Below are 27396 nucleotides of genomic sequence, written 5' to 3'. Positions count from 1 at the left end.
CTGGAAAGGAGTAACAGTTATGGTTACTTTAACCTTGTCCTTATTCCTCTTTATTCTCCATGTATTAACATCTGAATGGCAATCTGCTCACACTCTCCTTCCCAAGTTAAATTGTGTTTTGTGAATAAAACAGAGGATCGGTGGGTTACATGAAATGCCACGAAGCCATTGGAGGGGCACTTGAACAAGGCTGCGCTTTGTTCCTCCACTGCCTCACTGTTCTCTAGAGAGGCACCTTTGAAAATCCCTGAGGTCAAGCCAGTAAGCATTAAGAGTTTTATCATCACAGCAGACATGATCTTCCTGTCCTTTATGGGATAAAAAAAAAATTAACCAAAACCACACTGATATGTGATGCATACTTCTCAAGAGTCTTCTGCTTTGACCTGAGGCACTGCCCTGCACCAGACTAGGTGGGAGAGAAAAGCCTACAGCACTTGGTCGCAGCCATGGGTCTTGCTGGAGGCACCTTCCCCCTGTCTTCTGCACAAACCAGCCCAAAATGTTACCCTTATCTAGGTTGGCCCTTTCCTGCAAAACACTGGATGAGCAGATAAAAATGTGAGTTGGATGAGCCATCGGAGCACGTGGAAAGCCACGGTCCTGCGCTGCAAACGCATGCAGGCTTGGAGTCAAGCGGTGCCTGTTGGGTCCCAGGTCGTCACTGAACAACAATCTCTCTCTCTAATGCCTCCTCTGCACAACCGCATCCCACCTGCCACTGAGGCCTACCGCCCATACGTGCTGCTCCAGGCCAGACAGACCCTGTCCCCCAGCTCGCAGGGGCGAGCTGGCCCTGCCGGAGGGAGGCACTGCTCCGTCTGCATGCCAGCGGCTCCCTGCGCTACCATCGGAGACGTTGCTTCTGCAACCCTTTGAAGGTCATGGTCCCCATGTCACCTATGCAGTCCCACTGCTGCAGCTCAGGCAGACGCAGAGTTCATCTGAGCACTCCTGCCCTCATCCCAGGTACTCAGCGCCAAACCTCAGCGCCAAACCAAAGGTACTCAGCGTTCTCGTGTTGCTTGGCATGGACCAGCCCCACACCTCCACCATCTCCCTTGTCCTCTATGTTCCCCCGGGGAAACACTGGGTCCTGGTGACCAGGTCAGGCACAAGCAGTCCGAATTCATGGTGAGAGTTAACCATTGGCTTTGTCTGGAGGGGGAACAACTGCGCTCATCTGTGCTGCTTCATCACCCAGGCTAAGGGGGGGTACCAACAAGGACTGTGGTGGAAAAATGGGAAAGAAACCATTTGCCTGCAGCCCGGGTCACTCACCTCAAAACTGCCCAAGACTGCCCCAAACTGGATCTCACAGTGGCTCAGGCAGGGCAGAGCTCCCATCACTGCAAGAAGAGTCAACCACAGGCATCACAAATTCAGACAATTTCTGTTTTCAGCAAGTACTCAGCTGCAAGCAAATGAAGTGCAAGTAAACAGGAATGATTTAATTATCATAGAAAAGTAATTAATTACACGCAGGAATCAACAGGGAGTCCCTCTCAAAAACTGGTGGCACATTACTGTCAGTTGCAGAATAGCTATCCACAGAACTATGTGAGCAATACTCTTAATGTAGTACCATTATTTTGGCTTTTTTTTTTCCCTCCAAGACAGACAAAAATAGGGTTTAATAAATATAACAAAAGACCGTAAAACAAGTTCAAAGCAAGTAGCATAAACCCAAAGCTGGGGTTGATTCAGTGTTGCACTTGTAATATGAAACAGTCTAATGATCAAATTAATCAGTACTGTTAATTGGGAGACATAGTTCTTTCTGTTAGAGGGCTAAGGACGACTAATGAGATACTAAGGACAGGTTAGGCCATTGCTGCCTGTAGCAGTCGGGATGAGGGACAGACCATCTTCTCCCAGCTTCTTGCACCAGTTAGTGTGTAGCCCCAGCACCCACCTAACACTCTGTGTGCTGCTTTTCCGCTCTCCCTTCCATCAAAAGCGTGCAATGGGTAATTTCATCTGAAGTTAAGCATCTGAAATCCACATTTGGGCTGCGATCCAGTGACAGCCACAGCCACTGAGGAATCGGGTCCTGTTGCCCACTCAAGCATCTAGCAGCAATGCCTGAGGTGGGCATGCGAGATACACCTGAGCTAGCAGGGATGACTGAGGACAGATGGAAGATCTGAACCCTTCTAGACTAGCAGCCGAAGGCCAGGCAGGATACCTTACAGCATCTCATGTGGCACCACGCATGGGCAACTTAACTGAGGCAGTCAGTAGAGACAGCTCAGCCTACGGAATGAGTCAGATTACCCTAAAGGCAATTAGCAGCTAGCTCAACTGCTCTGCTTGGCCATGCACACTTCAATTTAGGTGGCCTAATCCTGAGCTGAATCCCACACACAGCTCCTGCAAGAAGACTGCAGTTCCTTCATCTCCCATTAACTGACCACTGTCACTCATGGCTGTGCTGAACTTGAACCAGGTCCTGCCCACACGCTATCTTCAGATATTGATCAGAAATCTTGTGAGCTGCAGCAACCAACTCCGGCCTGGGGACCTTTATAAGGCTGGGGTTTTTCTCTGAAGTATTTGCCTCAAGGAATTAACTGCCCAGTTCAGCATCAGTTCACCACCCAGGAGACAATCCATTTTCACACGCACAACATGTCAGGTATCCCACTTTATGTACTTACTGGGAATTTGAGCAATTTACTTTGAAAACTGAGGGATGCACTAATCTGTGCTAGCATTTTATGCAAGCTTACAGTAAAAAAACCCTCAGACTTCAGCTATCCAAGCCCCAGATAACAAAGGGCTCCATTTAGTGCCATTTGAGATGCCCTAAGGCACCCAAGATACACACAGTGTTGGCAGATATCACACAGGACCTATGGAAGCAGCAGCTGGAGACATGGAGACCATGCAGGATACCCCAGGGTGTCTCAAACAGTACTTGATGCCAAAGCATAAGCAACCGAATTAAGTTCTAAAAACCTTGTTTATACTGAAGTCAGATGTACGTCTCCCGTATCTAACAAACATGTATCTTGCAGAGCAGCTAAGCAGCAAAAGAGCTACAAAAGAATTGCATCCTTATTTCGGGTCTACTGAAATCTGGCAGAGCTTACAGACTGTGTCAGCTTATTTTGTTATGAACACATAATGCTCGCTGAACCCCATGAGCTGCTGTGATAACAATCTCTGCCAGCTTGCTGAATGGATTCCTTTCAGTTGCTGCCTCTGAAGTTATGTGGCTAGAACAGAGCTCCTGCAATATAGCAGTGCACCGGGAACACCGTTTTTTAGTTACGGGAGCAAGAGAGCTGTCTGAAAAGATTCATGAGCTCAGAATTGATTATCAGGCCGTAGGAAGGGAAGGGCATTATGTCAAGGCTCCTGGCTACTGCAGGGAGAACGTACTACTGGCTAATCCTCTTACGAACACGTGCACTTCCACGAGGGAGAATACCTCTAATGATTTAAATCCAATTTTTATTAATTGGTGCACCATTTATTACGATGAGGTTGTTATGGCAGTACAGTCTTAACTGAGCTAGATGACAGGAGGAGAGTATACAAGTCTTTCATCTGCAGTTAATAAATCTGGGATCCCGTGAAGGCTGTGTATGTCCTTCATGAATTCCAATCTGCTGGCTCATGATCCAGCATTAAACTATGTACCATAAGCATTTCCAGCAATTTGTGTTAAATGAGCATGACTAGATAGATTACTAATTTTCTGGCCCATCAGCAAGGAGTACTGACACAATTTTTTTTGCTTTAGAATGAGTTACTTAGAGTGAAACAATCACTGCCCAGGTTAAATCTGAGAATATTCCTCCACACATTTTTTGCACACTAATCTAATTAGTCTAATTAAGAGACCTAAGTGGTTAAAAACCAGAAAATATGACTTCTCTTTGGGTTTTATTATTAAGGAATTTAATGAGAAACAGTTACTTGCCATGTAACAGCATACACCTTCCTGTCCAGTTTAGAACTATATGTCATTTTTCCATAACACACACTTTAAACAGCCGCCAGCCCTGAGCACAGGTTACATGAGTGGACACTGCCATCTAGGCAGGCTTTTGGGAGCAGCACCTATTTTAGAATATTAATTGTCTTTGCCACGGAAAAAAAATATTCTATTATCCAAAATGGAGGAGAAAGGAACATTTTTTGTACTATTAAAAAAATGACACATCACCAGTCACTGAAAATACAAAACCTGCTCCTCACCCAGACTGTAGTAGTCCACATTAAGAGCAAATATTTTCCTCATGTTTATTAGGAAATACATTATTTTATATTTCCATACAGGCAACTTGAACTTTTAACCTCTGCACTAAATTACAAACTGCTTTTATCTACAAAAACCGCAAATACAAAGTATAAATCATTAAGGCTATTAATTACCAAAGTACATTTTACTCTGTCAGTACTATAATTGTATTCATTTTATATGCTTTGAAATACAGTAACAATACATTTTTAGAAGACAGTTACTAAAATACTTATTGATATTCTACAAAGAGAGAAATCATTTTTAAAACCATTTTTCTTCATAAAACCAAAACCGTTTCCATTCAGCACAAAAAAATAAAAAGTACATAATGCATCTATCTTATTTAAAACAATAAACAAATTCTATACACGGCATTTACAGGAGACTTACAGACAGAAGGCTTAACTAATAATGTCATTTTGATTAGAAACATTACAAATAGCTTCATTATCAGTTGTGGGATTCCATAGGGAATGTGTGAACTATGAATGCAGAATCTTACAGAAAATGGTAGTAGGACCTGAAAAGATTACCATTTAGCACCTTCCGTCTGTACAAGTCCCTTGAACATGGCTTTTTGAATTGAGTTCTACTGGAGGGCAAGCATTGCCCTACGTTACAAAAAACAAACCACACAGCAAGGATTGCTCCTGAGGTTTGGGAGAGAGATGAGAGTTGCCTAGGAGCTCTGAGAAGCACACCTCTTTCAGATGTGGGTGTGTGCACTTTGGCACCTATAATCAAGGGTGTTGCCCCAAAGGCCAGTTTTCCCTTGGATTTCAGTGGATCTGCCCAATTAATAACCTCCTAGATCATCAGAATGGGTGACAGAGGAACACAAGGGACAATATCCACTGACATCCAGTGTGAAGTTACTCTCCCAAGCTTCCTCCCTGGGGTGTTTCACCTGTCACCTTGAGGATTGCCCTGAGCAGGTTTGTGTACAAAGGTATTCTTCTTTCTCCCTGAAATATCCCCTTAGTAACAATGGAAATGTGGTTATCTGGCCACTGGCATACATCTTGCCATCCCATCCCATCCCTTCCTTCTTCCCCCATATAATAAGAAGCAATGCAGCACGAGATTGATTTGTGCAGAGAGCAAAGCAACCAAAAAGACTAGGAACTGCTAAATTCACACTTAATTTAAGTGGTGGAAAAATCAGCAGAGCTGGTACCAAAGGAATTCAGTAAGAAGCTTTGAAACTACTGTGCTGGAAGAAGATCTGCTGCTCTTTGAGCAATCCTTGAATGTAGGACAAGAGAGGATAATTTTCACACCATCTTTGCTGTGTCCTTGGCTTGTCATATGGAAAAAGAAGGGCATTACTAAAAATTAAGCAAACCTCCACTGAGTTCAGAAGCTCTCAGTCTCAAAGGCTGGACTCCTTTTTGCACTTCGGGATGTTCAGTGCCCTTTATATTAGCACATGAAAAATAAACATTCAGGTTTAATTTTATAGTAGAGTCTTTTTTGTAATTTTGTATTTCTGTGTCCTCACCAACAAAAAATGGTATGTGCACTGCCTCTTCTCCCACCACTGGCATCAATATGTCAGGGTACTGCTACCTTTTCTTGACAAATCGGCACATTTTGCATAACTGCTTAGCAGCAGACACATACCGTATCTAGAGGAAAAATAATTAAACAAAGATATTGCAGCAAAGATGCACCAACAGAGACCCTCATCTATAGCAAGAAAGCAAAGAAATCTCTCCTCCCTTCTCAAGAAAAATAGAGTTTTCAGTTCCGTTGCAGAAAGGAAATCAGTATTTGGGACAATTTTACATGAAGCCACTCAACTGAAAGACAGCTGATAACAGTAGTTAAAGGAGGTCTCAGTCATACCAGACACACGAGCTGGTCTGGCTGTCTAACCTTTATTTTGTTGAAAATATAGTCACATTCAAATAACTCCTCTGGGATTTCCCAACACAATAACAAAACCAAGAGACAACATGTGCATAATATGTTTTATTGAATAAAATCCTGCTTCTAATATTTACACAGTGAAGTTTAGAGATGTAACCTAGTAAAGCATGGCGATGTGTAACGTTCATATGACATCTGGAATATCTTTAAATACATCTGAAACTACTTATCATTAGCAATCACCTGCCCATCATTGATTTCATAATTAAGGAAGATTTGAACTTCCTGAAGAACAGCCAAGACGAATATTAAGGATAGCTGAGTTCAGAGAAAACAGCCTGCTATGGGAATTCCACATCCAAAAGATCTGAGGAAAGTGTCAAGAGTTTTGAAGGCAGCTTTTGTATTTCTCTGTTCTTCTTATCTCTGCAGAAGATGACAAAATAAATTACAAATCTTAAGTCTGAAAGTAATATTCACAACTTAAACACACAGCACCCTGCATGGCAATCTTACTTTTAAAATTTATATTGTCCTCTTAAACCTCAAGGTTTGTGAACTATAACAAAATACTCACCTAGTATGTGTTAAAAACCATATTACATTTTTAGAGCTGCCAAGGTAGACACGCAGAAATTAGAAAGGCTTCAACTGATATCTAGTGTTAAGACAACAGTAATTACCACTGTTTATGCAAAAACTTTATGATTAAGTGTCTTCTGTCTCGCTCTAGCATGTTAAACAAAGTGTTAGGTGTTGGGTTTTTGAAGCTCCACGAGATATACCATCAATCTACTATTACAGTGAAGAAAGGTCTTGTAAAAAAAACTATAGTCAATACCTTTCTTATTTAGATTTTTTAAAAGGTAATTTCATTATTTGTGATCTTGCATGAATTCTCAGAAGTTTGAATGCAAGTATAGACTTACAACAGCCACAGTAACAGACTAACATAGCACTAGCAGACTGTTATCATATATTTGGACTACTCACTGGTTGTGAATAAGACATGATTCACTGGCTATTTGCATGATTTTTGCCATCCAGCAGGAAAACATTATAAACCAGGAATGCTGCGTCCTACTCATGCCTCTGGAGGTTGTTTATTCTCGTGGGTTACAGACAGTGCATTATAAAAAGCAGGCAGTCTACTCTGCCACATTTGAGATTCCACATTGAAAAAAACTGGGTTTCAGTCGCAGGTTAAAAAGAAATTATTTTGCACAGTCTCTCATATTTTATTTTCCAAACAGGGAGAGGAGTTGTATTTTTCTTGTACTTGACGTTAACCTGTATGAAGCCCTGCCTCATAACCAGAAGTGCAAAGAACAGACAACTACTAACCAAAGTATCTACCAGGTCCCATCCTGTTTCCCAGCACAACTTGCTGGTTGAGAAAAGGAAAGCATTGCTGTCATTTGCAAGTCTCGCCCAACCAGAGAACTGGTTCTGAGCAAACTGTATTGGTTGTTGAGATACAAACACATGCTTTGAAAGAAAAATAAATTTAAATCAACCTCCTCATCATCCCCTAACACTGGCTAACCTTTAAGCACCAAGATTAAACTTTCCATAAAATTGTACCATAATGAAGTTCAGTGTGATAACTTTGTATTTTTAGAGACTAACTTTGTAATAGTAAAGGTGGAAAGGCGTTAAATTAATTCACACACACACTCTCAGGGAGGTAAACTGTTACCTGGCAGGGACACCTTTAAAACTCAGAATTTGACAAGAAAACAGAATATGAAAATGTGGTAGAAAAAGCTACAAAAGGTAACAGAAAAGCACTTGGCTATTTGCCACTTCCATGCTACAGCCACCCCTCAATATTTTATTTTAAATTGTATTTTATAAAATTTGTGGTTGTTTTCTTCTTTTATCTCCCTCCACTGCCCTCCCCAAATGACCAATGAGAGAGTGTTCCATCTATCCAGGAAATGTCTATCCATCGTAACCTCACTGCTTCTTTTCTCTATCTCTTTCTTCCAACTACAAAGAGCTATCTGGAACATAGTGCCTCCCTGGAAGCCATTTCTCTTACAGCTAACATAGCTACAAATTTTAATAACTAAGTAGCTGCTGAATGATACAGATTTTGCTCTTGCCTGTCTCCTTGCCGAGGTTTACAGTATGTGCCTTTAAACGCTGTCTTCGAGCAGGAAAACCATCTGTACTGTCATGTACTGTACTCAAGATAAGCAACCATGCATGTGTGAGACACTGTCAACAGAGGTTGAATAAAACCAAATGTACGTGAAGATAATAAGGCTAAGTGTAGAAACGACTGACTGTAGCATCCAGCCTGGGACCCTGCATTAGCCTCAGACATAAAGTAGTAAATGAATTTAGGTGCCTGAGAGGAACCTTTCTGGGCAGGAGGTACATTTGTACACATAGCCAAACATACTTCAGGAAGGGTTTTGTTTATTTTTTTTAAAGGAAGAGGCAGATTTATTCTTTGTTAACTGAGAAACACTTGTGGAAGTAAGGACAGAATTATTTTGACACACCAATAACTTAAGGAAAAGCATACTGTAACTGGTAAAAGTAAGTTTGGAGTCAGCATCCCCGTGCTTTAACATAGAACCCGTTTCCAGGACTGAAAAGAACTTTCAAGCAGTGGTAGGCCATGAAACTTCATACAATTTGGTGTCATCCAGTAACAAGGGGAAGGAATCATATCACTGCTGACTTCATGAAATGAAGCTGCAAGTAGCTTCTCAGTAAAACTACAGAGATCTGAGGCCGCGTTAGAAAGGGTAATCTGGTATGTACCATTGATATATTTAACAACTATCACTTGGCTTTTTTCCCCACAACCTGCCTGAAAGCAAAGGAAGAAGCAAGTTCCAATAAGCTGTCAGTTAAGAAGAAGGTAGTCAGCCATGCCACTAGGTTGTATCTAAGAGAAATTATTTCAAACACAAGAGAAGCAACAACTTAGCCAGCTTGGCCATTTCTGAAACTCAAGAAACAACTCTACATCCCTCTTCACCGTTGGGAACTGGTAGTTCCCCTGGCTCTCCAGCAGTAGGACAAGAAGGGGCCCAACTTTTCTGTCATCCAGAAGACTATGGCTGTGCTCAAATTCAGACAAACTGTAACACCACTTCTTAGAAGAGACATCCCTGTCTCCCTATACGTGAGGTGGTTTGGAACACATTAACCTCATCAGTTCAGACCGATGGCAAGTAACATCACTAATAAATGTTATACTGAGTACAAAAAGCAGCAAATGTAAAGCAATCCTTCTATTTCTCACAAACATAAGCACGGTACCTGTGTGGAGTAGATGGCACGATGGAGATCTACTGTTGCTGCTGTGTCAAGCACATAATGTGCCTTACAGCAAGGCACATTAAGGTTTGTTCTTAGAAAAATCTTAGAGCAGCTCATTCTGTAACACTAATACCTTGTCACACCAATCAAAAAAACGTGGTGTTATGGGCCACACCATCAGGATGTTTTCTTAGACAAAACAGAAAGCAGTTTTCTGTGTCTTTACACTGCTTTCCAGACAGCTCCTAATAAACCAGCTCCTAGATATGCTAAATCCATGTTTTCAGCTGGCCAATAACCTCCTCTGATACTGGGGTGTGGTGCAGCCCACAGAAGAAATGTAAATATGAATGCAGATGACTTTTCCAAGTTTTAGTCCATCTTACTTCCCCAGGAAGGTTTAGTGTGGACTTACAATGTGGAAACTGGATTGTGTGCAAAGTCACTGCAATCCCAGAACCCACTTCTTTCTCCTCGTACCTCCCTCACTTTACCATCCTATGGAGGAACCGGGCTAAAACTAAGTCTCTGAACCACCAAATGCCTCTGGTTTGTCTCCCTCTACTTACGCCTGGGTAAGACTATTTGTTCTTTTGGTTTCCTTGGGAAAGGAACAGATTAAAGGCTACCTAGCATGGCCCAGTAACCCACCTGAAAGAGCTGAGACATCCTATTCTCTTTAGGAGAGCTTCACTGACTGTATTACAGATTTGCCAAACAAAAAAGAAAATAAGGCTTTAATAAGTTTAGTTCAACTCAGAAAAAAGGCAAGGACAACTGTTGTGGAAAAGATAGCATTTACCACATGCCCTGCAAAAAAGATCACAATATTCTTCAGTTTTAAGCCTAAGGAAATGCTCTGGTGTGTGAATAACAGGTGATTTTGGAGAAATATTGCAAGTGGATCGACATTATTTTTCGGAGACGTGCCTCACTGGTAGCGCTCCCATTTCACGCACAGGAGCTCCACTATCAGCTATTGAGGGAAACAGAGTGAAACACAAAAAGTCGTCCTGTACGTAAGTATGCATAAAAATGAGATTAACATCAAGGTATTGACAACCTTCTGCCCCTGGCCCTAAATATAATTCACAGCTTAACGTACAGGTAAAATGGACACAAGAGGGCGCCCCTAATATAGGGCCCACCTTGGCCCTCCCATCTTTGGTGTCCACAGCTAAAAACCCCCTGCCTTCCTATTACAGGATCTCCCTACTCCAAAGGAAAACAGGCCTGTTGTCTTCTTCTCTTTTTGGTTCAGAAGTACAAGACCCATCAAGACTTAATCTCAAAAATAAGCTACTTGATTCATATTAAAGGAAATTAAAGAATTAAAGGAAATTCAGAATACAATCTGTTGACACATTTCCTAGCTGTTAAATTTTGGCCATTAAATACCAGAAATTCTCTCAAAACAACACACAATCAATATTCTCCAAAGTCCTGGTTGGCCACTGCACAGTCTAATGCTACTTAGTATTATATTACCATGAAATCTAATAAAAAAGATGTTACAGACTCTGATTAATAGACAGAAATATATATTACTTCACAAACGTGGTGCCTGAAGGGCTCTGCAAACAGAAATCTTCAGGCATGACCAAATTCCGTAAAAGAATATAAAGAAAAATTTTTTTTAGAATAAATATTAAATATAAACCTTATAATTTTATTTGAACAGAACTGTAAGATACTACAGACACTTCATTTATTTTCAATTCTCTGTGTATGTTTGCAATGCAGTGCCTATATTCGGTGTAAACTGGACCTTCTTAATATCTCACAGGATTACAGGCCACCCTAAAGAGTGAAAAATTATAACATTTAACAATAAGCTTTGCCTATGAAATAATTGTAAGTGTTCTAATATGGGTGAAAATATATTCTGTGCATTACTATTCCTTTCACCTTTCATTTTACATTCCTTTCACTTCTCAGGATACAAGACATTTAATTTTCAGATTGATTAAGCAAAGTAATTAATTTTAAACATTGACTTCAATGGCCTTATTTAAAGATATTAAAATGCCTTTAAGACTGAAGGTCCAAAGCCATAAGAAGGAATTCTTGTTATAAATAAATAACTAAATAAAAGAATAGTACTTTAGGCCCAAACCTTGCAATGACTCTATCAGAATCCTTAGAGGAAACCATCAGTATAAGACATTATTTCTCACCTGCACTACTGCTCAGTAGTTAATCATTTTTCGAACGGCATCATAGCATTTCCATTTGTCTGGGATGTAGAAAGGCTCAAAGATGTGAGGGAAAGGAGTGTCATAGCCGCATACTCTTGAAATAGGAGCTTCTAAATTCAAAAAGCATTCCTCCTATTAACAGAAATACAGAATAAATGTTAGTGAGGCCATTAGTTTCAGGAGTCTTGCATCACAAATTGAGGTTGAATGAACTTTGCCAGACTGACAGTCCTGGAAACTCAAACCTTCTATTTATATCACATCATAAGTAGTCCAGACCAGAACAGTGCTTCCTTTTGCCCAAAGGTCCATATTAAAATAACAACTTGTATTAATGTTATTTTCATTTTCTACATGTGTTGCATTAAATCATAGGCAGGTTATATTTAGTACATCTGCTATACATTCAGACAAGTGCTGCCAAGAAACAAATATTTTAGGAACAAAGGAATAAGAGTTTCTTTCCTGTACCACTTTTAAACATATAGAAAATTACATAATCTAAGAGTATGCATTATTTGCTGGATAGATGAACATCATATGCAGACTGTGTCTGAGAAATATTAAGCAGTTATGGAAATTATGAATTTGAACTCAAGTGGATTTGCATATCTTCAACTCTTGAGTCAAATCCATGCTCTACACAAAACTCCACAACTTGTGTTCTATTTGTAGATCAGATTTGGCAACAACTGTGAGAGTTTCATTACTCAACCTAGTAGGGCATTAAATATTACAAATACCCCATATTAATCTAAAAGCATCCTGTGGAAATATGTGTAACATTAACAGCTTTAATAACCAAATAAACAGTGGGGTTTCAATCTTCCTACTCTAAAGTACCAGAGAGATGGCATGGACCATGAAAATCTGCAAGAAGTAGATGCAGAAATAACTTTGCCAAATCAAACTGATGCTGATGCTAATTATCAACTCCTTTTCTCCCCATATCTTTAGCATATGTATTTGCTTTTCAGAGCAGACAGATGAAGAGACAAAACCATGTCTCCTCCTGGCCTCTCCTTTAGGGACTGCAGCAACTGAGACATCCTGGCCAACCTCCCCTGCACTTGGCTCAGCAAAGTGGAAGGTGAAGGATTATCTACCAGTGCTTTTCCACCAGGCCCACAAGGAAAACAGTCAAATAGCTGCGCTTTTCTGCAGCAAAGTACTAAGTATTTTCTCAGACTGATGAACTGTTTTGAACGCACGTTTCCTTGCAGTCCATGGCAGCCTGACTCTCAACTTACTGTGCTTTCTATACATCACGATATTTGGCAGCATAGAAGGTACTCATAATACTCTGAGATTATAACCTTTTGCTCCAGTTACCACTTCGGTGCAATGTGAAGTGGCATACTTCTGGAAGACAGATAGAAGTTAAAAGTCCAGGAGGTTGTGTGATTGCATACAGTGTCATCACATTTAACAGTGAACTAATTTACCTAGAAAACTTCAGAGTCTGAATAGGTCTGAGGTAAAAATATATGCAAACAATATAAAGATATATATTTTTTTTACTCCATTTTCAGACACTCCTTTGCTTTTCTTTGTAAGATGAAAGATTCACATTAGTACAAAATGCTGGGAAGTAGAGTGTATTAAATCCTTTACCTTCCTATGAGGAAGATCATTATATCCTACACCAGCCTCTTGGCAAGGATACTTCTGATAATAATCAGTCCTTGGTTCCCATGCTATGACTGCCCAATAAGACAAAGCAATAGCTTTCAGACCATTCCAAAATTGGCCTACCCAGACCGCCTGTGAGACTGCATTACACCAAAACATACAAGTATACTCTAGTCCCACGGCCTTCCAGTCCTGCATTGCTGCTTCAGAGCACCCAACACGGGACCAGTACCCAGGAGAGACCTCTGGTTTACATCATAACCAGCTCTGTGATAACGGCTCATCCCAAATGAAGCTTGGAGGGAAAGTCCATTAGTTTCACTGAAAATATTGACTGCAATGTTCCCCATACATCAGGTATCCATGCAGAGGACAGCACTGCACCTTCAGCAGCCCAAGCAGCAGACAGATACTGGCAGGTGAGGTGCTGTACTCCCTGAATGAGCCCCCAGCCTTGGTTGTGAATATAAATCTCAGCTGGTAAACCCAAGCCATACAGAAAAGATACAAGGATGCATATTTATTAATGCTATTGCTATTATATTTAATTGAGAATAAAAATTAAGTCATAAGACTTTCCAAACCTCTATTTAATATTTTCTTCCTCAGGGAAAACCCAAAATAGCTGTAACAAGCACCCCTTCTGTGGTTTTAAAACTCAGCAATTGCTTTCAGTCTGAGCATATATCTACTGCTCTGAAGCTTGTACAGCTTCCAGAGAGTCATGTGGGTTCCCTTGCCCCAGTGGGGAATTCAGAGAGTGAAGCTGAGATGAGCAGTGTTGCTTTGTCGGATACAATCCAAGAATGACAACCCACGAAAGGTGAAGAACTCTTCAGGCTGAGCCACTCTCTGTGTGTATGTCTATATACAAAACTACTCCTATTATTATTCTTCTGGAGGTAAGGGTATGTGCAGATTTTTAACTAAGTAAGTTATTGCACTGTACGAGTGAAATAGTTCAGAGGCAGAAGAAACAGACCTAAGTCACCAGTCAAACCCATGAGGGAAACTCTACTTACACATTATCTGACTGAAGTCAACCAGTTTCACAAAAGTTCCCACTCAAGTGGCTCTGACTATAAGTGTCACACACAGAATTTCACATTGTAGTAGTTTATCATGGAAAAAGTAATGTTCCTAGGAAACTGATAAAATTTGTATAACAATACACTGACTACATTGCTTACGGTTTTTAGAGTGCCATCATAGAATCACAGAATGGTTTGAGTTGGAAGGGACTGCCAAAGATCATGGGATCCGTTCCTCCATTGTAAGATCATCTTACAATGTATTTTTTACCTTACTGGCCATACCTAAAGTCATAGGTAAATCCTACACACATGTATATGTTATTATGCAGAGGACTGTTAGATTATTGATGCATACATTTTACAGATGCTGGTTTGGGTGAGGTGATGTGTTGGTTTTGGAACTTACTTTGGAGTAAGCCTCTCAAAATCAATGACCACAGTAACAACAGAAATGCTGCAGATCTAGCAAAGTGCAGATGATTCAGTTGACATTATTTAATTTAATTTATAGATTTGCTGACAATATTTGCAAGAATATTGACAAGAGCAAATCACAAATAATAAAAGTTTTTAAGATTGCTTTTATACAGTTTAAATAAAATCATAATCCAGAAGGTAGAGTATAAATTTATGATCAGAATAAGGTATTTGAAAACAATCAAGAAAATGCACTTTTACTTTTCAATGTAGAGGTATTGTAAAGAGAAAAGAGCCTTGATCTTGCAAAGAGCCTGGCAAATGCTTGAGCTTGGCACCACAATTCTCATTCAAAACATAATAAAGCGAATGTTTTTATGACTTGCAACATCCTCACAGCTAGATCTACTCACAGAATCACAGTGATACTCCTGCCATATACTACGTATTAGGTTCTCCACATTTTACATATAAGCAGTCATAGAAAACAAGCTTAAGGAAATATCTTAATAAGATGACTTAGAAGGAAATTGTGTCTTTTTTTTTTTTCCCCCACAAACATGTAAGGTGGTTTGATAGAAGATAATACTGCTTTGGCTGTCATGGATTGTATACAACAAGGTATGCAGCGAGTATTGTGTAGGACTGAGGTCTTGGCTTATAATGATCTATAATTAGGTTTGAAGCCAGTTTTTTTTTTTTAAATATACAACTAATAAAGTGTACCAGTTCATGTGGTTTTGATTTATCTCTGGAATCAGTTCTAATTCATGGGACAATATATTCAGTTGTGTCCTTTAAATCTAAATCAAACCAAACTTTTTCACAAAGTTACAGAATATAAAACTGCCTGCTTGATGGTATTAACTTAATAACTGGAACCTGAGCAAATGAGATTACATTCTTCACTAGATGCCATTACAATTTGAAAAATCATAGTGTTAGCAAGATTTATAATCTAACATTTAAAAAATTACATATTCTGCGGACGTATTTCTAACTCACCTTCCCTTTTGAGCTTGAGGAGCACTTAACTCCAGTGATCAGCCCATCAAATAGCCTATCTTATATGGATTCTTGTTCACAGTTGCTGCTAAAAGTTAGGAGAAACAAGAGTTCACCTCATCCCGAATACGATACTGCCACATCTGCTGTACATATTGCCGTGCCAGATTTTTTGCATCTGTGCAGCCACATTGTAGAGAAACACAACTAAGAATATTAAATACACAATGTCCAGCTCTTTTTGAGACTAATTAGCAGACATCCATTGTACAAGCTTATCAGAACAAGTCTACTACAGTATTTAAAAATGTGATAGAAGATTAAAGTTTTTAATTAAGTGGATTTACTGCATAGTAGTTGGGCATATAAGGGCTGATACTGGCCCAAAGTGCTCTTGCACAACAGGGGCATGCAAGCTTACAGCTTTCAAATAAGTTTCTGCGTATTTCAGAGAGACTGTTCAAATGATCTGACATCTTTCAAGGAAAGATCTTAGGGAAAAACTTAAAAAATAAATGGTTTTGGAAGTAAGGTACTAGGCATGGGATTTCTGAATCTGTGTAAAATGTTTTGAACCCCATTTTGAAAATTGATATGAAAAAGTCATACTTATTTAGTAGAACATTCACTAATTTCCAACATTCAACTGAAGTAAAAAAATATGAGGCTCTGAGCAACCTGATTTGGTTGAAGATGTCCCTGCTCCTTGCAGGGGGGTTGGACCAGATGGCCTTTAAAGGTCCCTTCCAACCCTAACTATTCTATGATTCTATGATTATTGGGTTTTTAGGAAAAAAAAAATGTTTATAAGGAAACAGATATAGTTATTAGTCTAATATATCCAAATTGTATGAATTTTAAAAAAATCAGACAAAACGTTAAATCATTTTTCTTCCTGCTTCATAACTGCAGAGGTCAAATTCTGGCCTCAGTTATTCAATATGACCTTTGCCAATTACCTTCATTTGCCCCAATTTCACTCAAAGGCTCCTGGAAAACACATTATTATAGTCTATAAAGGCATTTTAATTGGTCACATCATTTCATCTCGACATTTGATGTTTAATACACATTTAGGAAGACTTTTCAAAACGACTTAAGAGCACAGGTCCCACTAAAAATCTGTTCTTAAAATTCATAGCAAACACTCAAATGTATCACACACACCACTTCAAAACAATCTTATGCCTTGATTTTCAGAATAGATGCTCAAACCAAGGACTTGCGTGCTGTTGCATGATCGTCTTTCAAATGCATCCTGTAGTATTAGGTATGCTCCCTCCATTTCCCCAAATTATAATATTCTGGTATGCTAGTATGGAAAACTTTATCCAAGTTTATTTTAGCTTTATTTAAGTGTATATTTTACTCTTATCAGAGACTCAGGGTTCTGAGTGTAAAACTCTTAAAAACACGTACAATGAGAATTGCTGGTATTTATAGAGATATGCAACTGTACAAAAAGGATAAAATAAAAAAACAAATCCATTATTGGGCATTACTGCAAGAAAGCATTACTCATCCTTCTGCAATGTATAGAAAAATAAAGCAATCTGGTCTGCAGTTTAGGGGAAGTGCTTTTAGGCATCCGGCCAGTAAGGAAATAGTTAAAGAGTTTATTGCTCCAGACTTTCCTTCCTCTATCATTCTATATTCATAGTAAGCAAACTTACATATGCAAACACTTTGGTAAACACCAGTAAATGAGACTATTTAATCTGCAGCTAGCAAGACAAACAATTCTGAACTGATATTTTCCCCTTTAATTATCCTCTTTTGGTCTTATTCTCTTTACTTCCACATCTTTTGGATCTATTTCATATTTTCCCTCTGATTGACATGGATTAAAATGACTAAAAATGTTTTTATTTTTAAATCCTAATACTCTGTAGAATCCTCCCTAAGGCAAGAAAACTTTCCTTTAAAAATCAGTTATTTCTGCAACATTTTCTGTCCCAGGGGTCTTTCCTATGCTATTCTTATTTTGCAACACTACAGGTACCCCAAAAAATTAAGAGCTACAGGAATACCACATAGAGTTGCTATATGAGAACACTGATTTTACAACTCCTTTTTTCAGTACAGGAATTTACTTTCTGTAGGATGACAAGCAAAAAGTTGATTTTAATGACTAATACGAATAGGCAGATTTTTATAGAAATGTTAGTATTTCTTTTGGTATTGTAGCTATTATAATAAAAAGAAAACTAAACATAAGGTTAAAGTCCGTTACACAAGGCAAACTGTAGGAACACTTCATGCAAGACTCCTTATTTTCCTACTGACAATAACTAGAAAATTTAGACCCAGAAACTCAGTGACTAGTTGCAAGGGTTTAATTCCATTGTGATTTGTCAATCAGAACCCTGAATTTTGCCATCTTGTCTATAATTATAATTTTTTTTTTAAAAACCACACACATATTCAAAGAACTTCTCAGAGAGAAAACTCTTAACACATTAGTTTCACTTTCTGTTTTGACATTTTTATTCTGATTTATTTATGCTGTTGTCATAAATTAAGGTGTGGGGTTCAAGCAGTTAAGAAAACTTATTCCATATAACTTTGTAGATGGCTGTTACATTTATACTATCTATTACCTCTCCATATGGATTTTCAGCTGTAAATTATCTACTACGGTCAGAACGAGATGAATCCTGCTATAGGTGAATAGTGAGCATGATGAGCTCATTCACCACAAAAACTACTTTTTATGTCAAAGCTTAGAAAAAGATTTTCAAAAGCAGCTTTCCAAAGAGCTAGTCAATCAAACTCCATTTTATAAAAGGTGGATTTCATGCAATAAAGCTTACACTAAATACAGTTTAAAGTTCTTTTTCTTTGGTATCTGCTTAAAAAAAAAAAAGTCCAATTTGAACAGTTTACTTTCAATAACAGAAAATTCAAGGAGCTGCAGTTTCCATGTCTCACAATTGTAGCAGAGTATCCTTGACAGCTGCAAGCACCAAATGCTACAGATTTTAAGCAGAATTTGCTTTGACAACATATATATGTTACATTCTTATGAATAGTCACTTCTGTGAGCTACATAAGTACTCTACACGTGTGAAATATTTTCAAGTTGAGATATAGATTTAGAGATATATATCTAATTTTTAGATGGAGTATTTTTTTCCAACGGCTTAGCCATGTTCGTCTTAAAATACTTCTATAAATCTCTTCCTGATAGTTACAATAGTGATAAGATTTTTCCTCAGAGAACACTGCAGTTATATGTTGCAAACATTTAACTTTACCTTTTTGAGATCACTTTAAAATAATCCTTAGAAAACTTAGCACAGCTTGTAATGATTCCTTCTAATTGTTACCAATTCTCTGAATTTACATAATTAATATCTTGTCAAATACAGAGAAATAGTTCACTGCTAAAATTATTTATCCTATGATTGTCAAACAGACAATATTTTTACTTACAAAATATATCAGCAATTAAAAAATAAAGAAACACTTAGGGGAAAAAAGGTCTGTTTCGTGTAATTTGTTGGCTTGCTACCATTAAAAAGCAATTAGTGGCAAATATTGTCTTTATAGAATTGAATTATATGAAACAATATTTATACATTAAATCAAATTTACTACATAAAAGATAAAGTATTGTATCATAAAATGAACAGAATTATTTTCAAATAGTTCAGATCCCTCTTAAATCCATCATGCTAAAACAAGAGTTTACTTCAGCTATTTTTAGTCATGAGCTAATAGCTTTGAATATATTTCTGACCACAGCACTTTTAGAACCCAGACATAGGCAACACAATACAACATTTTAAGAGTAATATTTAATCCTATTATTTTTTAAATTAAAGATTTTATTACTTAAATATTTTAAAAATTATCTATGAGACATTGCATTATGATACACATGCGAAATTTTTTAAGAAGTTTGAGATATTAATTCTCTGTATTAATGGCATTACTAGAAAAGAAAGGCAGTGCATGTGTGCTTTAAATGTTGTCTTCATCAAAAGAAACTCACAAGATGAGGTGGGGAGGATGGTGACAGGCAATATAAATTTCTTCTACACAACACACACACTTTTAGAAACCATATTTCTACAATATACCATGTACTCGAAAGGTTTCCCAATAAATATTCAAGGAACTTGAATAAAAATATATTTAAATTGCAAGCAATGTAAAGTGAAAATAATACAAGGGGAAGTAACCCAGACTTGTAAGAACACAAGCATTCCTATGTACTAAATAAAGTATTTTTGAAACTGCTTTCTTCGGGCAGGATAGAAATGTTGGTGCTATGGCCATAACGGCAACCCTGCAAGATGATGTTAGGTCACTATAGCAACTATGGGGTGGCTACACAGCAGCACTCTTGCAAGCCAATGCTGTTAATACTGGCTCCTTTTCTGTCATGTGAAAGTAAAGAATCCACAAGTTGACTGAAATATTAAATGCACTTTTTTTTTTTCTTGAAAAATTCGTATCTAGAGCTTCCCATATGTTATTTTTCTGTAACCCTGGACACTCTGTGGACTTCCGTTGCAGATATGTATTTGTGTGTTTTGCTCCTGGCACACCATTAGCTGATGAAACTAATGACACTGAAAGGATGTTTTAATTCAAGTCACTGAAAAATGTTTATGTTGTATATTTTTCCAGACCATTTGCAATTTCTTTATAATAAATATAACCAATTTTCTCTGTTAAGCTCATCACTTCCATTTCACAGAAAAGAATGTGTACAATTAGACAAGTAAAACAAATGAGGATAATGTTGTCCTCGTTGTCACTTGGACCTCTGGGAGCTGTAAATCCTCTGAATGAGGATTTGACCAGAAATTCAGAACAGACTCCTTGCTATGAGCTGGATTTCATTTTTAAAATCCATATGCATTATTTCCGGGGAGTCATCCCTTTCGTATTTCATGCTGCAATGAACTGCTTACAGGTAGAACCACATTACAGCTTATGAAATATTCCCTGTGAATTTAAAAGGTTCTGCAATTTCCAAGAGGGAGAACTGAAATTAACTTCTCCAGCTTTGATATTTTGTTGCTGACAGGAGACACCAAGTGACATATTTATCTATATTAGATTTTACAGAAGGTCTCATCACTATTCATTTACATAACACAACACTGTTATACACAGAACACTTTTATATGGGCTCAAGAGTATTTTATTTCTTACTTATTTTACATCTCTTTTGAGCTTCATTAGTGGCATTGCTTAAGACAACGCCAGCTATCTCTGCAATGGCTGCCTGATGCAGTTCTCATTCATATGCTGGTTTGAAGATTGCCTTCAGATTTCATTTCAGCTAGCTTCACAAACGAACAGTAACAATCTTTAATAACCCAATGCAACACAGATATTGTCTGTCAAATTCCCTTTGTTAAGTTTGCAACACAACCACTCCAACAAATATTCATGGCAATAGCATTAACTCGACGCTGTTGGGACTACAGCCTTGCTCAGTGGCTTAGTTGTCTTGGTGGTAGAACTGGCCAAAGAAATCAGCACCCCGTTCCGAAGGTATTTTACAAAACAAAAATAAAAAGCCACGAAAAAAACCCCAAAAAACCTCTTCTGCTTATGTCAAACAGCTTATGCATCTCACAAGAGGAAGCAAAGAAATAAAAAGTAATTTTAATTTCTTCCGATCCCATCCTCTGTTTTGTGCAAAAAAGCTAAGACTTTCCATGAAACTTTTACACAATTTAAACCCAACCTGGTGGAGTCGAGGACTAGAATCAAAATATATTCAGTTCATAATGACACACTGACTGAAATTATGTTCCTCCCACTAGATTTATAATTTGCATTGTTTAGGGCATGAGGTGCAGCAGCCGGTATGATTCTTCTCCACAAAATGAATGGCACAAGACAGATACGCTTGAGAGGATGCAACAGGACTTCCAGATTGCTAGAATATGCCTCTGCCTTAAATGAACCACAACAATGCTCTTTGGCAAGTAGAGTTTTTTTTTATATTTAATTGTAATCCACTAGAAGATCACTTCCCATCTTTTCATTACAAGTACTAGAAACACTGGTTTTTTACCAAGGCAATTATTGCTACACCATATCCGAAACAATCTAAGGTTTTTCCTACAAATTACATACACTATACAGTATATACCCAAAATATCACAAAATTCTTCAAACAGAAGTTATTTATTCTGCAGAATGGCAAATAACCTTGTGCATTCACAACAAATTATGTTATTCTATAGGATATTCCAAATTTACTGTACACTTTCTTGAATTGGTAATTATGAATATTTGCACTGGGACCCACATATTTTCTAAAAGCATGCCCTATACCCCACAGACAGCTAGAATGACTTCCCAGACCCATGAGTATCTGAAGATACTCGTGTTATTTAGTTACTTGGCATTACTACCTCATCTGTTCAGTCAATGATCCTGGAAACTATTACACAAAGGTTAACACAGGTGAATAATCCAAGTGAAATCAATGCGGCTAAAACACCTGTGTAAAATTATTCCTGTGTGAAAATGTTTGCACATCACAAGTCATTTTTCCACATGAATGAGCAACTTAATAAACATTTGTTAATCTTTTAAAGGGAGTATCATCCTCCTCCTAATTACACCTTACACCTTTTACAAAGCTAGAAATATCTTACCAATACAATTGGATTTTATACTTTTAGATCATCATTTATCACCTACCGTTCTAATTACTTACTTAATTATTTTGCAAAAACCTCTCCTGGTTAATTTCAGCATGCCAGAAGTGACTGGAAGGATTTGCTGCTAAAAGTTTTAATGGCCAGTGAGCGGTATTTTTGTTTTTACAGCTGTTTAGGCAGCTGAGAGATTCTTGCAAAGACAGCCTTGTCAATCTACGTGTCTGGCACAGTAAAATCCTCATAGAAGTACTTCACTCAACACACACTAATGAAATTAAAAGGAAATGCAATTTCAGCTACTGTTATTAAACAATTTAAAACAGCCTATTTCCCATTTTATACCAAAGCATTTGCATTTTGGGACGGCACAGCGAGAACGACGCTCTGACTCTGACTGACCATCACCAAACAGTTCTCCAGTGCAAACCCACAGCTTGGCCAGGCAGCCAGGGACAGGCAAGTACAAAGGAAATACGGCGTCCAGGTATTTCCTAGTATTCTTCCCTAGCATTTTTTTAACATTATCATCTTTGTAAAACGGACTCGGAGCAGGTGGGAAATACCAGATTACTTGAAACAGCTGTATAAGAAATGTTAAACCAAGCTGCCATTTTACTTATGTGTTTAATTTACAGGAAGCTGCTTGATGATTTAAACCCACAGGTAGAGGTATTATAGTACAAAGCTTCAACTCATACATTAAATATCCTATCATACAATGGCAAAAGTAACTTAGGAAAGCTGACTGGTAAGTACAGGGAGGTAATTTTTATTCTACAGAAAAAGTAGAAAAAAATTGAATAGAAATGCAACAAGGTTTCACAGGAAGTATAAAGGTTTATGCAAAAAAAAAATACTCAGAAACATCAAATGAACCATATTGGAGGCTGAGCTTTTGGGTACAGGTTGACTTTAAAACCATGAAAGAACTATTTTATCAAACAAACTTCAAATTTTTATACAAGTTATGCCCAACTTTCTCACAATAATTAGCTTCTCTTCTTTCTGAGAGACATGTAATTTTTTTAATAGTTTTGATCTTTTTTCACTACATTTCCTAAATTACTCTTCATACAAACAGGCTACATAACTATTCCACTGTAAAGAAGACCACCATCAAAATAAAAAATAACCCAAAACCTCTAAGAAAATTTAAAAATTACTTTATTTACTTTTACAAATATAAAAAGTTAATGCAACTCTGTTATAAAAGAACAAGAAATGTGCTGCAAATGAAACACTTTCATTTAAAAATGTTTAATAAAACTATCTAAACAGTTAGCATTATTTCTTTTAATTTAAAAACTGGTCTAAAAATGAAGACCAGGAATAACATATTTCAGAGGCTATAGAATTTTAGTTTACCTTTACCACAGAATTAACAATTCAAAATTATTGACCTGATTTTGAAGCGTTGATGTATATACGTCAACACACACAATGTCAATGCATGTATAAAAACAAATGCATGGGACCTGCAAAACATGCAGCAATGTTTGAGAACAGAAATACAGATAACAGAATTAATTATTTTTACACAATAGAGAAACATAATGGTAGAGGTTAACTGTATATTCTAGGAGTCTCACTGAAGTTTTCATTGGATTAAGCCCAAGTATTTAACTTGGTCTATGTTTTAGAACTGACTGTTTAAATAAATTTCATAGATAAAATGTTTATATGAACTTTACTTTCACACTAAATCAATTATGAAATTTTAATTTTCACTCCACTTTCTGCTTCAAAATCAAAACTACATTTTTTTTTACATAACCTAATCCATCTTTTCCACAAATGTTATCAATTGTAGTGAATTTCTTAATGGAGAAACAGAGTAAAAAGTAAAACACCTACACAGCTGCCTTAGTTACCGTGAAGCACCTGGCGTAATTTTCATCTTTTCAGTTAGACACAGTTAGCACTCAAACTACGGTTGCCATGAATGAAATGTAAAAATAAGCCATAGGTAATATTGCAAAAAAGGAAACTGCAACCCCGTTCAAGCTAAGATTTTCTTTTCCTCATACATGACTGCTAAATAGTAAAAATCAAAACGTTTCCTTCATGTAAGCAGGTTAGGAAGTTTTTTTCTCAGTTTATTCAATAAGTAAAATTTTGACTGAGATTAATCTAACATAAGCTGCATTGTGCAGGAGTGATCACTAACAAATGGCATTCAATATCACAAATATAAAACAGAACTACAGTACAAATCAAGATTATTTTTCTGTTTACAAGATCTGATTCTGTGAAGCTAATTAGTAAACAGCAATCCTAATCTCCCTCCCTCAAAAAAAAAAAAAAATCCACAGTTATCATATTAAAGCAGGATCATTTAAGAATTAAAGGTCTCTATGAGTTGATTTTTTCAATATTTAACTTTTTTTTTTTAAGCACACTGGGCTTCTTGTTTTGCCCTGTATCCAGTACTGTAATTATGCAGTAGCATAAACTCTAGCCACTTGCAATCACAGAGACTGCGATATACGATATACAAGAGGAAGCATAAAGAGAGAAACCAAAAAGCAGAATTCTGTGGAAGTCTGAGCTTTTATTTAGGTCCATTTCCTTTGCTGGTTGCCAAACCCAACGTTGCTCAAATCAGATTTCCCATCACATAAAGTCATGACTGATGGCAGAAGTCAGGGATTAGGCGCACTGACACTGATGTGCATTTCCAGCTGTGCAATCACAAAAACAAAGCACATTTTTAAACAACGGTTATCTAGTCAGGGAAATGCCTGCATCCACCAGCCCATGCGTCTGATTTCCTCTCAATAAATGAGACCACGAGCCCATGTCCAGCTGAATTATTGTTCTTTCCTGAACTTCTGAGAAAGCGTAAGGGCCCAGGATATGACCAGGTCTCAGAATCAAAGTCCAGTCTATGCCATCACAGAACACCACGGTTTCAATCATAACGTGATCATGTTTGACTGTATTGTACTGTGCTGTGGTGATATTGCAGTTACTGGGGGTCTTTTATCCTCAGTCCTCCTGTATGACATGTGATCTTAAAATACTTTTTCTAATTTCAAGCCTAAATTCATTCATATATTATTTTTCCTCATCATTACTTTAGTAAAATAGGTCCTCTTCTGCTGGTTAGCTTTGCTCATTTCCCCAGCAAATTTATAAATAGGACTTAGATTCCTGTAGCGTGAAGAAGGCAGGCACTTCTAAGCTATTTCCATACAGCTGGCTCTCCACATTGCCCGACTGCCCTAGCAGCTCCTCACTCACATCATCTGTTTTCATTGGGTTTTTTTCTTAAAACGAATCAACCACACTTACATACAATATTCCACATGAGATCCTACCACTTATCTTCTACAATAAAATAAGTACTTACTATTTCTACAGCAAGGGCCTCTCCAAAGGCACTTGTCTTTTTAACCAACTCTGTGATGTTGGTGATACCTTCTGCTCAGTTGTGTGACTGATACACTAGCTCTTCCTCTTTTGCCTCACTAATAAACCATAATCCTATGTTTAAAAAAAAGTTATTAGTTCTGTTACCGAAATCTGGAATAAAACTCCTTAACAGCAATGAGAAGTTAAGAAGCAGGCACTCTTTTATTGCAGTGCTGGGCATACGGGGGGTCGCTCCACCTAGCGTGCGCACCTGTTCGATCCAACAGCGCAGGTTAAATACACACCTGTTATACATATTCACCAAATTTCTGAGAAATATTATACAAAAACATTAACTTTCTTGGAAGTCATTATAATATTCCTCCACCCACTTGCGCATGCCCAGTCTTTTGAGTCGAGGGTCTTCTGGTGGTCTTGGGGGTCGTCAGAGCGCCCCCTCCTCGAATTCACTGGTCGAACCCCTCCTTAAAATCTCCATATATGGTCTTGAGAAGAAGGTCGCATCATCCTTGATTTTTTGGCTCATTTCAATACTTTCACTTTGCTAATTATTCACTATAAGCTGGAGATTTATAAGGTTTCCCATATAATAACTCATAGGGACTAATTAGTGTCCCACTCTTTGGTTGAAACTGAATTCGTAAAAGGGCCAATGGGAGTGCTTGGGGCCATTTCAAATTAGTTTCTTGACATATTTTACTAATTTGTCTTTTCAATGTTTGATTCATTCTCTCCATCTTTCCACTAGACTGTGGCCTCCAAGGTGTATGTAGATCCCAACTGATTTCCAAAATTTTACTAACACCCGGAACCACCTCTGCAACGAAATGGGAACCTCTATCAGAAGAGATTCTGATAGGTACCCCAAACCTTGGGATAACCTCTTGTAGTAAACATTTAATAACCTCTTTCGCCTGACTGGTGTGACAGGGAAAAGCTTCTGGCCATCCTGTAAAAGTATCAAACCCTACCAGAATATATCGTTACCCATTTTGTCGAGATAACTCTGGAAAATCTATTTGCCAATAATCTGGTTCCATTCCCGATTTCAGTTTTCCCATTTGAACATTTTTCTTAACAACTGGATTGTTTTTCAAACATATCTCACATTTTGCAATTCTCATCTTAGCCATCTCTAGCATTTTTACTAACACTACTTGTCTCCTTAAGAGAGTTACCAATGCTTCTGTCCCCCAATGACATTCCTTATGTTTTGTCCGTATTATTTCTCTCATTAACAGTGGTGTGATTATTACTTGGCCTGCTGTAGTCACCCACCATCCTGCTAGATTTTTCCTAGCATTTAATAATTTCCCCAATTTCTCATCTTCTTCTGAGTACTTAGGTTTTTTCCCTTGGTAATGCCATAGTTTTTGTAGGAATTAATGCCATTTGCATTCCTTTTGGCTGCTTCCCTAGCTGCTTTATCTGCAATCTCTTCCCTACAATCTCTTCTGTACTTCCTGATTGATGTGCTTTACAGTTCATGATTGCTACTGCAGTTGGCTTTTGAACTGCTTGTAACAGATGCAAAATTTCCTCTTTATATTTAATGTCTGATCCCTGAGAGGATAATAATCCTCTTTCTTTCCACAAAATTCCATGGACATGCACCACACCAAATGCATATTTTGAATCAGTCCAGATATTCACTCTCTTTCCTTCACTTAATTCCAGAGCTCTTGTTA

At 37.8% G+C, this 27396-nt stretch overlaps 1 protein-coding gene across 1 annotated transcript in view; it reads right to left on the bottom strand.

The window, feature by feature from the left end:
* Positions 1–4240: 4240 nt before the first annotated feature.
* BCKDHB (branched chain keto acid dehydrogenase E1 subunit beta) overlaps positions 4241–27396 on the bottom strand; it is a 141131-nt gene continuing 117975 nt past the window's right edge. The window contains exons 10-11 of the mRNA XM_086745473.1: positions 11587–11739; positions 4241–6553 (exon numbers count right to left, since the gene is read on the bottom strand). Coding sequence (XP_086601599.1) covers positions 11599–11739 — 141 coding nt within the window. The 3' untranslated portion in view covers positions 4241–6553; positions 11587–11598. The remainder of the gene's footprint in view (positions 6554–11586; positions 11740–27396) is intronic.

This window comes from Chlamydotis macqueenii, chromosome 3 (genome assembly GCF_036417535.1).
Source record: "Chlamydotis macqueenii isolate bChlMac1 chromosome 3, bChlMac1.mat, whole genome shotgun sequence".
NCBI lineage: Eukaryota > Metazoa > Chordata > Aves > Otidiformes > Otididae > Chlamydotis > Chlamydotis macqueenii.
The sequence above is the reverse complement of the archived record's forward strand: the minus strand, read 5'-3'. Positions and strand labels throughout refer to the sequence as shown.